This window comes from Gorilla gorilla, chromosome 5 (genome assembly GCF_029281585.2).
Source record: "Gorilla gorilla gorilla isolate KB3781 chromosome 5, NHGRI_mGorGor1-v2.1_pri, whole genome shotgun sequence".
Lineage (NCBI taxonomy): Eukaryota > Metazoa > Chordata > Mammalia > Primates > Hominidae > Gorilla > Gorilla gorilla.
The window spans coordinates 184,794,847-184,808,688 of record NC_073229.2 but is presented as its reverse complement, the minus strand read 5'-3'; the positions used below and the strand labels follow the sequence as shown (position 1 = coordinate 184,808,688).

The window sequence follows — 13,842 nt, the reverse complement described above, 5'->3', positions numbered from 1 at the left end:
AGTGTGAGTTACACAAGTGTACATGTTCATCAGAAGTCATCAAACTACATCTAAGATCTGTGCATTTGACTATACATGAAAATATACCTCAGTTGAAAATAGATCAAAAACCTCCCTCATATACTATACTTGCTAACATATCCAGCTGCTTGGAGAATCAGCTTGCTGGAATGGGGAATCTGGGCTTGAGACTGGGTCACATGTATAGAGTCTCTACAGAGACAATGTTGCATTCCCACGGTACATAATACATTTCAAGTTTTCTCAGACAGCCACATGTCATGAATGTGAGGATTCTGAGAGGTTGGAGCAACATTCCTGGGAGGAACGAAGGGGAGCACATTCTCCAAGATCCCCCTCCACCGGGGTCCTCACCGGCTGTGCTTTTTTTTTTTTTTAACAGAGTCTCGCTCTGTCGCCAGGCGGGAGTATAATGGCCCAATCTCGGCTGATTGCAACCTCCAACTCCAGGGTTCAAGAGATTCTCCTGCCTCAGCTTCATGAGTAGCTGGGACTACAGATTTGCGCCACTGCGCCCAGCTAATTTTTGTATTTTTAGTAGAGATGGGGTTTTGCCATGTTGGCCAAGATGGTCTCGCTCTGTTGACCTCGTGATCCACCCGCCTTGGCTTCCCAAAGTGCTGGGATTACAGGCGTGAGCCACAGCACCCAGCCTGTGCCTCTTACTTACTCAATTGTTTTCTGACCCCTCCATAGCTGATGGACCTTTTCAGATCCCATAGTCTAGCCAGCCCTCTCACTTTATGCCTTGGGTCCCACTGTTCCTTCATCTCATCCCCCTTCTGTCAGTCCTGGAGTGGCTGTGGCCAGTAGAGGATGGACTGAGAGCAGGAGAGGAGGTCCTGCCCAGGAACCCATCCTAGAGAAACAGCATCCTGCCTGGGACCTAGTCTTCCAGGTCAGCTTTTATAAGTCTTTTAGACTCAAACTCACTTGACCCACCTGAAGTGGTATTGACAATAATGCTATTTTCATGGTTGTTTTTCACTGTAAATGCAGAGCCTTTTAGCTACACGACTAGTACAGAGAGTAAGGGAGGCTGGCCTGGGAATGATATCATCTTGGATGGCATTTCCTCCTTGGAGAAATATATGTTAGTTCCAACTCACACGTTACTATACAGTCCTGTAGAAAGAGATACAGAGAGTTAGACAGGTATAGACGCATTTGTATATGCATAACAATCTATAAAACACACATCAAAATCCGTATACCAGTTCCTCTAGGGGTATGTGCTTGGCAGAAGGTAGAAGGAGGGTATTCTGGTTCCTTTCTTTTGCACATTTATGTATGATCTCAGTTTTTATATGGAGCATTGATATGGTTTGGCTATGTCCCCACCCAAAATCTCATCTTGACTTGTAATCTCTATAATCCTGATAATCCCCATGTGTCAAGGGCAGGACCAGGTGGAGGTTACTGGATCATGGGGGCAGTTTCTCCCAGGCTATTCTCATGACAGTGAGAGAGTCTCCTGAGATCTGATGGCTTTGTAAGTGTCTGGCATTTCCCCTACTTGCACTTACTCTGTCCTGCCGCCTGTGAAGAAGGTGCCTGTTTCTCCCTTGCCTTCTGCCATGACTGTAAATTTCCAGAGGCCTCCCCAGCAATGTGGAACTGTGAGTCAATTAAAACTCTTTTCTTTGTAACTTACCCAGTCTGTCTCGGGTATTTCCTCATAGCAATGTGAGAACGGACTAATACAAGCATATACTACTTTTGATATTTTAAAATAAAAATTATCGTCTATCTTTGAAAGGCATGCACAAATGGGAAGTTGAGGAACATTTGTGTTGTGGCAATTGTATGGTACCTTTAATGGGAATATTTCAAAGACACTTGTTAAGACTTTGTTAGAACAAAATGTAGAGGGTGCTGGATGTCCCTGAATATTCTTCCGCCTCCTGTAACTTGTATTGCTTTGGAATTTCCAGTGGCTTGACAATGAACTACTGCAGGAATCCAGATGCGAATACAGGCCCGTGGTGTTTTACCACGGACCCCAGCGTCAGGTGGGAGTACTGCAACCTGACGCGATGCTCAGACACAGAAGGGACTGTGGTCACTCCTCCGACTGTTATCCGGGTTCCAAGCCTAGAGGCTCCTTCCGAACAAGGTAAGAAGTCTGTGTCTTACCTTGTCTAGCACATACCTCTCTATGTGCTTGGACAACGGGATGAAAAGACATGAAAAACCACACTGATGCAGAAGCCTTTAGTGCTACACGGGAGCTCGAGCGTTGGTTGAGGGTCTGCCATGACCGAGGAAGTCTCAGTGCTGTCCCTGGGAAAGCCAGAGCTGTGATTTTTGGCACAACTTGTGGGAGTAGTGACTTTAGGACTGGCGCAAAACCTCCAGGGTGCTCAACTTAACCACTCACCTTATTCTAAAATGGGTTATTTCAGTGTCCCAGTCAAATTCCTATTCTAACATGCTGTCAACTATGTGATTCTTTCCAAGCCAATAAGCATTTCCAGTAATTTCTTAAAATAGTGTTCATTGCAGTCTTCAGCATTGTAGCTCCTGAGGAATGTGGCCCCTGATTCTGTCGTCCTAGAGAAGCCTGACATGACTGCATTGATTCCGTATCGTCCTGGGTCTATGTGGCTGCCTGGCTGTCTGTAATCATCTGTTTTATTTTTATTTTTTTCTACAGACTGTATGTTTGGGAATGGGAAAGGATACCGGGGCAAGAAGGCAACCACTGTTACTGGGACGCCATGCCAGGAATGGGCTGCCCAGGAGCCCCATAGACACAGCAATTTCATTCCAGGGACAAATAAATGGGCAGGTCTGGAAAAAAATGTAAGCCACTTTGATTTGGACTCTTTTTCCCTTTGCTGACAAATCTTTTCAAACAGAAGAGGGGCAGAGGAAAATACTGGAAAGACTTCAGGAGGCTAAGCGTAATTGGCCTTAGCATGGAAAGTGCAAGCAGCACAGGCCAGCAAAGCCCCATGCGTGTGGAGGTTCTCAGGCCTCTTCTCTTTTGTGACATTTCTTTACTGTTTCCATTGTTGGGTGCTGTTTCTCGTTTCTAGTGCTTGTCCTGTAGGCCAGGGGTCCCCATTCCAGTACTGGTACTAGTACTGGTACTGGAACTGGTAATTGTCTGTGGCCTGTTAGGAACTGGGCTGCACAGCAGGAGGTGAGCTTCGGGGGAGTGAACAAAGCTTCATCTGTATTTTCTGCTGTTCCCCATCACTCTCATAGCTGCCTGAGCTCTGCCAGCTGTCAGATCAGTGGCAGCATTAGATTCTCATAGCACAAACCCCATTGTGAATTGCACATGTGAGGAATCTAGATTGCATGCTCCTTATGAGAATCTAATGCCTGATGATCTGTCACACTTCCATCACCCCCAGATGGGATCACCTACTTGCAGGAAAATTAGCTCAGGGCTCCCACTGATTTTACCTTATGGTGAGATGCACATTTATTTCATTATATATTACAATGTAATAATAATTGAAATAAAGTGCACGATAAATGGAAGGTACTTACTTGAGTCATCCTTTAACCATCGCCCCCTCACCCCAGGTGCACAGAAAAATTGTCTTTTATGAAACTGGTCTCTGGTGCCAAAAAATTGGGGAACCACACTGCTCTGGGTTCTAGTAGTCAGAGACGCCCTCTATGAGGCTTAAGTCAGATTTTTCTAGAAAAGATTTGGATGGGCCATCAGGTCACCATGAGACTTCCCTTAGCCTCATGCATTCTCTGGGATGGTTTACTTTGGGGCCTATGAATAGGGAAGACTGAGATATAGGAAAAACCAAAATGTCTGTGTTCCCCCACTCTCACACCCATGTAACATAACACTTCTCACACCAGATGTGGGGGGATTTCTCCTCACACCCCAAGCGAGTCTCCAGCAGATACCAGCTGGGTGTCCTACAATGTAATTCAGTCCTGACACTCTATCTGGAGACAGTGTCAGATCCCACAAGTTAAGGCTCAGTCCTACAAGACTGCCCCACTGCAGATGCCAATCCCAAGTTGCAGGCTGTGACCTGTACTTCTGCCCAACTGGATAAAAATCTGTTTTTCTATATGACCCTCCATGGGTTTGATTACTTTGCTAGAGTGGCTCACAGAACTCAGGGAAACACGTTAGTTTTATTTACCCATTTATTATAAAAGATATTAAAAAGGATCCTGGTGAACAGCCAGGTGGAAGTGATGCACAGGGCAAGGCACGTGGGAAGGGGCTCAGAGCCTCTATGCCCTCTCCAGTGCACCAGTCCCCAGTACCCTAAGTGTTCAGCAACCCAGAAGCTCTCCAAGTGCAGTCTTGTTGGGTTTTTATGGAGGCTTCATTACAGAGGCACAGTTGATTACATCATTGGCCATCGGTGATCGGCTCACCTTTGGCCCCTCTTCCCTCCCTGGAGGTTGGAGGGTGGGGCTGAACAGTTCCAACCCTCAAGTCACATGGTTGGTTCCCTTGGCAACCAGCCCCTGGGGCTATCCAGGAACCCACCAAGAGTTGCTTCATTGCAGCTCCCTTCACCCAGGAAACTCCAAGGGATTTAGGAGCTCTGTGTTAAGAACTGGGGGGCAGAGACCCAATATACATTTCTTATTCTATCACAATATCACAGGAAGCTAAGGATGATACTGCCTTTGTGTGTCTTGGCTGTGGATGGTGCACAATGCATGGAAGTAAGCATTTCTGAATCAACAGCAAACAGGCTTTATCAGGTAGAAGACCCCTCAGCCCCCCAGGGACAAAGCTCATCAATGATGTCCCACTGTCCTCTGGGGCTCTAGCTCTAAGACCTCCAGTGGGTCAAGCTCCTGGAGAAGTGGCACATTCTCCAAAGACCCTTCAGGGTCACCACCCCCTGGTTAAGGGTGTGGCCTCATAACTCCTTTTCACTATGACTGATGGCTTACAGCATAGAAAAAAATAACTTTGTCAAAAAATATAATAATGATAGAAAGAAAGGAAGAAGGAACGCTCCCTTTTGTCTTCTAAGAATAGATGTGAAACGTGTGTGCCTTAGAATATCTTCTCCCTCTCCTGCTCCACGTGAGCTGGAGCTTACATGACTGCTTGTTTTCAGTACTGCCGTAACCCTGATGGTGACATCAATGGTCCCTGGTGCTACACAATGAATCCAAGAAAACTTTTTGACTACTGTGATATCCCTCTCTGTGGTAAGTTGCCTTCTGTTTTGGTAAGGAAACTGCTTCCTTAATATGGATTTGGGAAAAAAAACAAAAAAAAAACCAGAAAATGGCTTTTGAGCTGAGTGCTTCTGGGGAGGAGATGGCTGCCCTCTCTACCAGAGCCTGCTTTTCATTATGGCCACCTTGAACCTGCCCTACTATTGGCCCCATTTGTTAGGAAAACACCCGCCCCTCCCACCACACACACATAAATAAAATAAATGTCAAATTCCCAAAGGGCAAACTTAGAGGTGATCTAATCAGCCCGGGATAGTCCCACCGAACCCTTCTTTGTCTAGCGTGGGATGCGTGAAAAACAAATTTAGAGTCATTATGATGAAAAACTGTCCCTTCTGCAGCTGAGAAGAAAAAAAAATATGAACAGCAGGAAACAGCTAAGCATGTAATGCACATTGTAAACCTCAGATGGCCATCCTAGGAAATCAATGAAGGGTAGTGCAGCTCTTTAGCCCCAGATGGCCTTTCTCGTAAGATTACTACTCATGAGTCCCATTAGCGACATTGCTTAGAGACTGCTTGTTGGGTTCCTTCCTCATTGCTCTGAGACTCTTATTGGGAGTATGAGGCTTGGATCAGGGGAAGGGGAATTGACATTAGATCTTAAATGATTGGGGTAACAAATCCATGGGGGAAAAAAAGCCACTTGTACTTGTTCCCTATTTTCTTCCTGCTGACCAATCAACTTGTCTGTCCAAGTTACAGAACACCACCCTGGACTTTTCTTTTGTGTAATTTGGTTGCTTGTGGTTGGGTCTGCCATGTGAAGGGACCTTGAGCTGGGGGAAGAAGCTTGGCCTCCAAGTCCACTGAAGACCAGCATCCTGAGATTGCCTGGGGAGGTGGTACAGGGCAGTGATGAAGATCATGGGAGCCACACTGCCCATCGTCACATTTGGGCCACTCCCGGGGAGAGCAAGAGGGAAGAAGGAGAGGTTAGGGTGATAGGAAAGATTCTACTTGGTCAATATTATTATAATGTGGCATTGTGGTCTCTGGATTTAGTGTGAGTTGATAGCTGACTTTTTTCTCGAGTGGGTGCTTTTGTTCTATTTTGTCGGTGCTATTGCAGAAGCATCTTGGTGGCTCCTCTACCTCAGAGTCCCTTGATGGGGTCAGTTCCAGTTCCCTGCTTCTGGCCCCATCTAGTACACGCCACTGCCTCTCACTGCCTGGGCTCTCTATCCCTGACAGGCTGCCTTGAATTTAAGCCCAGTCTGACTTACCTGCCTCAAACACCCACGGTAGTGCCTGGGACTCATGCACCTTTGACTCCCATGGAAGGGAAGTGCAGTAGCTTCCCAGGTGCAATTCTGCTGTCCTCACCCACATTGAGGATGTATGAGAATCAGGTTCTTAGAGATTGGAGAAAGAAGGAAGAATGGGAATGAGATTTTTTCCAATGGACTGTGAGGTTCCCCATCTTACCTTGATGTAAGACAAGTGAGGTTAACCACAAGCCTGGTGAGAAGGGTTCCCATCAGACACTTGGAAATCCTGAGGACTGTTTCCTGCAGAAGGATGTGGTTGGTGGGATATTCAGGTTTGACTCATGATTGAGAAAGTTAGAGCCTCTGGTTGGAGAAAGAGTCTAATAACTATTTCATTTCCACCAACACATTCAGTACAATTAATAAATAAGTAAAAATAAATAGAAACATTCAGTTTTATTTTGAATAGTAGGAGTAGGGTATAATTTCTGTAGTTACTCTTTTAGTACAATGATGCATGTTTACTGTATGTAAGGCATACTAGCAGAAATTGAGCTCAGCACTAGAAAAGATGATTGCATTCCATGCCATACTTCTTTTTTACAAAAGACTTCCATAGATAGATTCTCAAAACAACCCACGGCAAATGAAAAGTTATTTGGAAAACTCAGGTTCCAGATTCACTGGAGTGTAGAATCTCTGTTTGGTTGGGGAGGAATTTCCTCTTGCAGTTGTTATTAATAATTATATGAATAATTATTAACTATATTAATATTTATAGTTTTGAAGACCTCGAAGGGCTGGAGACAACAGAGAAGCATTTTTGAACACCCTCTGTAGCCCCTGCACTGTTGTAGGCATTGATGGGTGGTACCAAAGATGGGACACTTTCCCTACCTCCAGAGACCTTGTGGGCTTGCTGCAGAGAGAAGGCAGGGAGGAGGAAAAGAAGAATAGAGGCACGTGTGTGTAAATTACCCCCACAGCAGTCAGTTAGTCATGGGAGTCTCCCCAGAAGAACTGTCCTGAAGCTGGCTGAGAAAAGGCAACATTTCAACATAGGACAGTTACCCTTGCTACATAAAATCACATACACACATGCACATATGTCCACACACAGAGACTCACATGCAAAAGAATCCTTTGTGCCTTTCAGTAAACTTTACATGGTTTAGAAAGAACTTATATTTCCTTGAAAGGAGAGTGTCCTGTGTTGTTTACTACCACTTTTTAAACTTAGAAAGAAAAATCTAAAGAGTGTTTATGATTTTACCATTTAATTTCACCTTTGAGATGTGAAAAACTAGTGCTTGGAATTCGTCCTGAATTAAACGACACAATTGCTAACTTGGACTCAAATGCGACTTCTTTTCCCACCTTGTGCCACAGCATCCTCTTCATTTGATTGTGGGAAGCCTCAAGTGGAGCCGAAGAAATGTCCTGGAAGCATCGTAGGGGGGTGTGTGGCCCACCCACATTCCTGGCCCTGGCAAGTCAGTCTTAGAACAAGGTAAGAACAGGCCCAGAAACCATCTATGCTGTCCTTCCATGTAAGCCCCACAAAACCCTTCTACATTTACACAGAACCCACACAGCTGATGCATCAATACCTGCCTCTCTGTTTTCTGAAGGAGGAAAAAATATAGAAAAATTTTAAAAAGTTATATTATTATAGGTTCTCTACTTGGAAAATAGCCAAAATACAAATCTTTTTCTTGATCTGGGCAGCTCGATCAAAATCTGTAGGCACAGTGATTTGCACCAAGTTCCAATACTTTTGGAAAATATTGAAGATGCTCTGAGGGTTTCTATGAATATCCATTGTATCACTGTCAGATGAAAAGAAAGGGAAGTTTTTAGAAATGTGACACTTTGCAGTGAGGGAGGACAAGAGCAAACTTACCTACAGTCTATCACAGGCACAGATTTTTTTTTTACACTTTTGTGAATCATTGAATTCAATGCCGAGGCTACTCATCTATTCACAAACACATGAACAAATTATAGGTTGTGATCCCCGTAAATGAAGAGTAATCAGTCCGATCCCACAGAACCTGGACATTTTGGGTATCGTTTCAGTGGAACATGCAATTCGTAAGTTCAGTTTGCTTTGGTATCTCTTAGGAAGAACACATAGGACACAGACCCATCTGCCTGCATGTTTTGCTTCCTCATCTCCTTTCTACACCAGGGCACCTGTGCTCAATTGCTGTTCTCCTCTAAAGAGACTTCCTTCTGTAAGTTTGTGAAATGCCAACGACAAACCTGATCGCATCACATTTCACTCTGCTGTTGAGTTGATTTTTCTTTACTTTATCGTTTAGTAACTTCTTGCTCTACAGAGCTTTCACCTTCCACATATTTCAGATTCATTCTTTCCTAAACTGTGTGGTGGTCTACGTCCTCACTGACTATCAACATGCTGCCATCATGCACTTCCTGTCTCTATTCCTCTTCGTTGCAATCTGGCTCCAAGTGGCTCACACCATTATTCTGATCTATCAACTGCCTACACAGTCCTAGAAAGTAAGTGAGTCAAGAAACATCCCCCAAAAGTAAACTTTTCAGGTAAGATCAGAAGACCCTCATGAGTCACTGCTGCTCAGGATCATATCTGGCTCCTTGAAGAGTGACCTTGCATAGATCTTGTCATAAAAAATGAAAGAGACCTCGGGAAGGTCTTGGGCTGGTCACTTTTGTCAGAGCCCAGGGCTGTGGGGTGAAAGCCACAGCTATAGAGCTTCATTCTGGAGTCACTTAGCTTTGCTCTCCTGGGGACAGGCTGTGCCTATGCTTGCCTCAGGCATCGAAAAAAGTGGCACAGATGGGCCCTTCTGAAAAATCTCACTACTGGAGCACAGGTCGAAGTTTCTACTATCCTGATGTTGGGCAGTAGTCCTTTGCTTTGGGAATATGAACATGATCAAAACTGAGTGAACTTGTCTTCCTGGCTTTCTGTACAATGAAGTAGAACAAACCATCCAATTTGACCAAAGTCTTGGCATGTTTTCTTTCTAGGTTTGGAAAGCACTTCTGTGGAGGCACCTTAATATCCCCAGAGTGGGTGCTGACTGCTGCTCACTGCTTGAAGAAGTATGTTTAAGGGAAAACTGACATGGGGTCTTATCTTCAAGACTTTTTTCCTCCCTCTCTTCCTCCATCCCTTCTTTCTTCCCACCCTCCCCTTCCTTCCTCCCCACCTCTCTTCCTTTTCTGGAAGGAACACTAGGAACCAGGGAATGCATGCACAGAATCCTGAGGCAGAATTTCCAGGGCAATTGGATGAGAGAGGAGGGAAGTGTTTCTAGAGGGAATCTGCAGAGGGAAGACCCAGTGCAAGTGATTTTTTGGACCTGTATAAACCGCAGGACAGAGCTGTTCACTACCAGAGGCATCAATCTGTATTGCATTGCTCTAGAGCAATATCTGAGGCTGAATAATTTATAAAGAAAAGAGTTTAATTGGCACACGTTTCTGCAGGCTTTACAGGAAGCAGGATGCTGTCATCTCCTCTGCTTCTGTGTGGGCCAAGGAAGATTACAATCATGGTGGAGGGCAAAGTGGGAGCAGGCATGTCACATGGCCAGAGCAGGAGCAAGACACAGAGAGAGATGGGGTGGGGGTGCTGCGCAATTTCAAATGACCAGACTTTGCAAGAACTAAGAGTGAGAGCTCACTGATCACCATGAAGATGTGGCCCAAGCCATTCAAGAGGGATGCACCTCTATGATCCAAACCCCTTTCACAGGCCATAGCTCCATCACTGGGGACTAGAGTTGAACACGAGATTTAGATGGGGACAAATATACAAACTATATCACAGTCTCTGATGAAACAGACTGAGAACAGACCTTAACTGTCAGTTTCCAGCAAATTGTGAATTTTGTTTCTTGCCACTCATAAGTCACTGATTCTGGGTGGCCGAGGGTGTCAGAGGGACAGTGCCAAGTTCATGGCACAGAGGATACCTGAAGGGGCTGGACCATATTTTTCTCTTGACATCCTCTTCTTTTCTAGGTCCTCAAGGCCTTCATCCTACAAGGTCATCCTGGGTGCACACCAAGAAGTGAATCTCGAATCTCATGTTCAGGAAATAGAAGTGTCTAGGCTGTTCTTGGAGCCCACACAAGCAGATATTGCCTTGCTAAAGCTAAGCAGGTATTCGCTCGCCTGTGGTCTTCACCCCACGCTGGTGAAGATATTTGCTTTATGTCTGGGTTTTATGGGCCACGGCCACTGCATGGCATTGGGGAGGGGCTGTCTATCACATGAAATGCTCAAGGGCTTTGGGGACAGCATCAATCTTCAACCCCAGCCCTGCCACATGTTAGTTGTGCTCTTTAAAAAGGCAGAAGGATTCAGTTTCCTCACCTGGAAAAAGAGATACCTTGTTACCCGTAAAACTTACTTAATGTTCACCAGTTCATCCACATTCATGATCAGGGAAAGGTTGTTATTCCAGGCTAACTATTCTCCTTTCATAATAATATGCTGGAGAGAATCAAATGAGATTGCATTTCAAAGTGCTTGAAAAACCACCATATCGAGCCATGCTTACTGTGGGCGCCTGTAATCACTGCTATTCAGGAGGCTGAGGAGGAAGAATTACTTGAGCCCAGGACTTCAAGGCTGTAGGCAGCTATGATTGTGCCACTGCACTCCAGGCTGGGTGACAGATCAAGACCCTGTCTCAACAAAAGAAAAGAAAACAAAACAAAACAAATGAACAGAAATATTCCACAATGTCAAAAAAAAAAAAACCCACACAACATACAATTTACAAATGCAAATAATAATATTATTATTGTTGTCTTCTTTGATTTTCTCTTTCCTGGTGAAATTTTGTTTTATTAAGCCTGACGAAGTGATACCTTTGCTTATGTCACTTAAAGTTAGTCTATTTGGACCTAGGTGACAGTACAATCAGCTAAGAAACGTATTTGTAGGAGAGGCAGGCGACAAGGCATGCGGGGCGCTCCCTGTGCTGGTGGCTCTGGAAGGCAGGGTGTCAGTGCGGACAGGAATGAGCATGGCCTGGTTGGGAAGGCATGGGGCAGGCAGGAGCCGGAGCTGCTCTCCTGGGCCTGGTCACAAGCCTGGGGCAGCTTCTCTGGGTCTGTGAACTGAGGGGTGATGTCCTGGAATCCTCTGACACTCTAGGAAGGAGAGAAGGGCCTTTCTGGCTCAGGCTTTATAAACAGTAGCTGATCTCCCTCTTGCTCCCCAGGGTCCTCCCCACCATCCCAGCAAATGTGCAAATACAAGGTCTCTGCTCCTCACGGTCCTCAGAGAGCTGGGGTGTTCTGATGGCTTGAACAAGTCACTTAGGAAATGTGGGGTTTTGGAGGCATTCTCTGATAGCCTGATACGTTTTGAGTTTAGAGTTCCCACCGCACATCCCCACACCCCTAGAGTCTAGGGCATTTAGTGCTCCATGAGGGAACCTGTAGAGTGAGGACATCTGCATCACAGGCTGGGCCTTCTAGTGTCCAGAAGCAGAAAGTGTGTCTGCTTCAAAGTTGGTGCTAATGATGATTTTTGGTCAGAATAGGGCATTTCTCATTTCCATTCCTTTATCCCCTTGAACTTACTAAAGTAGAATCAGGTCTAAAACCCAGAGTTCTAATCTTTAAGAGTCCCTGGGATTCTAAGGTATATGAATGTCCTTGGAAAACAATACCATTTTGTTCATGCAAGGTGCTTATTTCCAATCCTCTTTCATTTGATGTCTAGCATTTTACTGCATTCTTACCACCACGGTTTAGTAACATTCACGAGGAGGAAGTGGAGGATCCAGATGGAGCAACTTGCTCTGTTCACACAAGGCATTTGCAATTTTATACCCTCTTGATGATGTCTCAGCCAGACATTCTGCCCAGTCATCAATGCCCTCTGCAATTAATATGAAAGGACACACTTGGCATGAGATTCCAATCGTGCACAGAATATACATGAGAAGGGCGCCTTTGTCATCCCTACTTTCAAAGGCTAAGGCCACCCTCAGTTTCTTGCATGCAACTGATGCCTTTCAAATGAAATCTTACATCTGTGTAGTCCATAGGCAACCACAGGCAAATGTGAGGGTGAAACGCTGTGTTCTACATTGCTCTGTGTCAGTGAAGCAAGGCAGTGCCAGCTCAGAGGGCTCTGGGGCTTCAAGGCAGGAATGACTGGTTGTGGGTACTGCCACTTCCAGCTGGGCAGTGAAACATAACTGCTAATACTTTCCTAATAGGCTTGCCGTCATCACTGACAAAGTAATGCCAGCTTGTCTGCCATCCCCAGACTACATGGTCACCGCCAGGACTGAATGTTACATCACTGGCTGGGGAGAAACCCAAGGTGAGATCAATTCCATTGCCCACGTAACAAATTGTTTTTGACCTACAGTGCATGTTACAAAATGAGCATTTTGGAGATAGTTGTACAAATTCCTATCCATGAATGTGGTCTACCCACTCCTGACTTTGCCTGGACACCTGTCTATGTCTCCATAATCAGTCTTCAAGGGACTTGGGCAAGGGGAGGGGTGCCATTTCCTTGAGTCTCTCTCTTTTTTGTTTTCAGAATCTTTTTTTTTTTTTTGTAATGATTGTATGTTTCCCTTTTAACAAAAACAAACAAACACCAGTAGAGGTCTTTGAGTCTCTTAATCATAATTTCAGCATTCATATTGCTTCCCCAGGTAAGTGGGGTTTTGACCCAGCCCTCAAGTTAAGGGTGTTAGATTATTTTTCATGTGAAATTAGACAGACTGCGTTTCTAAACATGGTGCAAAACAGTAATGACAAAAGTTGTAATTAAACTATTCTTCTTCCCAAATACCCACATGTCTAATGTGTGTGTGAGGGTGTTAGGCAGGGGACCTGAAGCTGGGGGAGAGGCAGACAGTTCTCATGGCCCGAAATCTAGGATGGCATTTGGTATTGGTTGATGGGTGAGAGCAAGAGAGGGAATATTTTTGTGCAGGATGTGGTATCAGTACCTGTACTACATTTTATGGATTCCTTCTTCTCTTTGCAGTACGCCCTGACAATAATTATATCTGTCAGCCTTACCCCCTTGGCAGTAGGAAAACTGAAACTGTCTTAAAGTCTCAGCTCTACTTTCTCAGAGGTGCAGGCGAGGGCACTGGGAGTCTGGGGCCCTGGAAAAATGTTCTGACTCTGCCACTTGCCAGATAGACCTGAACTAGACACGTTACCTCTTTGTACCACTTGGCTCTAATCCCTTATCTGTAAAACCAGCATTTTCAAATGGTGCTTTGCACATCAGCCTTTTGCATAAGCTTTGATTTGATAAAATGTTTTTTGTGTTTTTAAAAAGATTAAAAACCACAGGTCTAGATAATTTCAAAGTAGGCTTCCCTTTTTCTGTCCTTTTCCTATTATTTTTAAAACCTCACCTCCTTGACTCC

General features: G+C 44.9%; 1 protein-coding gene across 1 annotated transcript in view; it reads left to right on the top strand.

Annotated features, from left to right (window-relative positions):
• The window catches only part of LPA (lipoprotein(a)), a 277,581-nt gene that overhangs the window by 173,796 nt on the left and 89,943 nt on the right, over positions 1-13,842 (top strand). Inside the window, 1 exon segment of the mRNA XM_063707988.1 lies at positions 1,956-2,137. Within this exon segment, the coding sequence (XP_063564058.1) occupies positions 1,956-2,137 (182 nt within the window).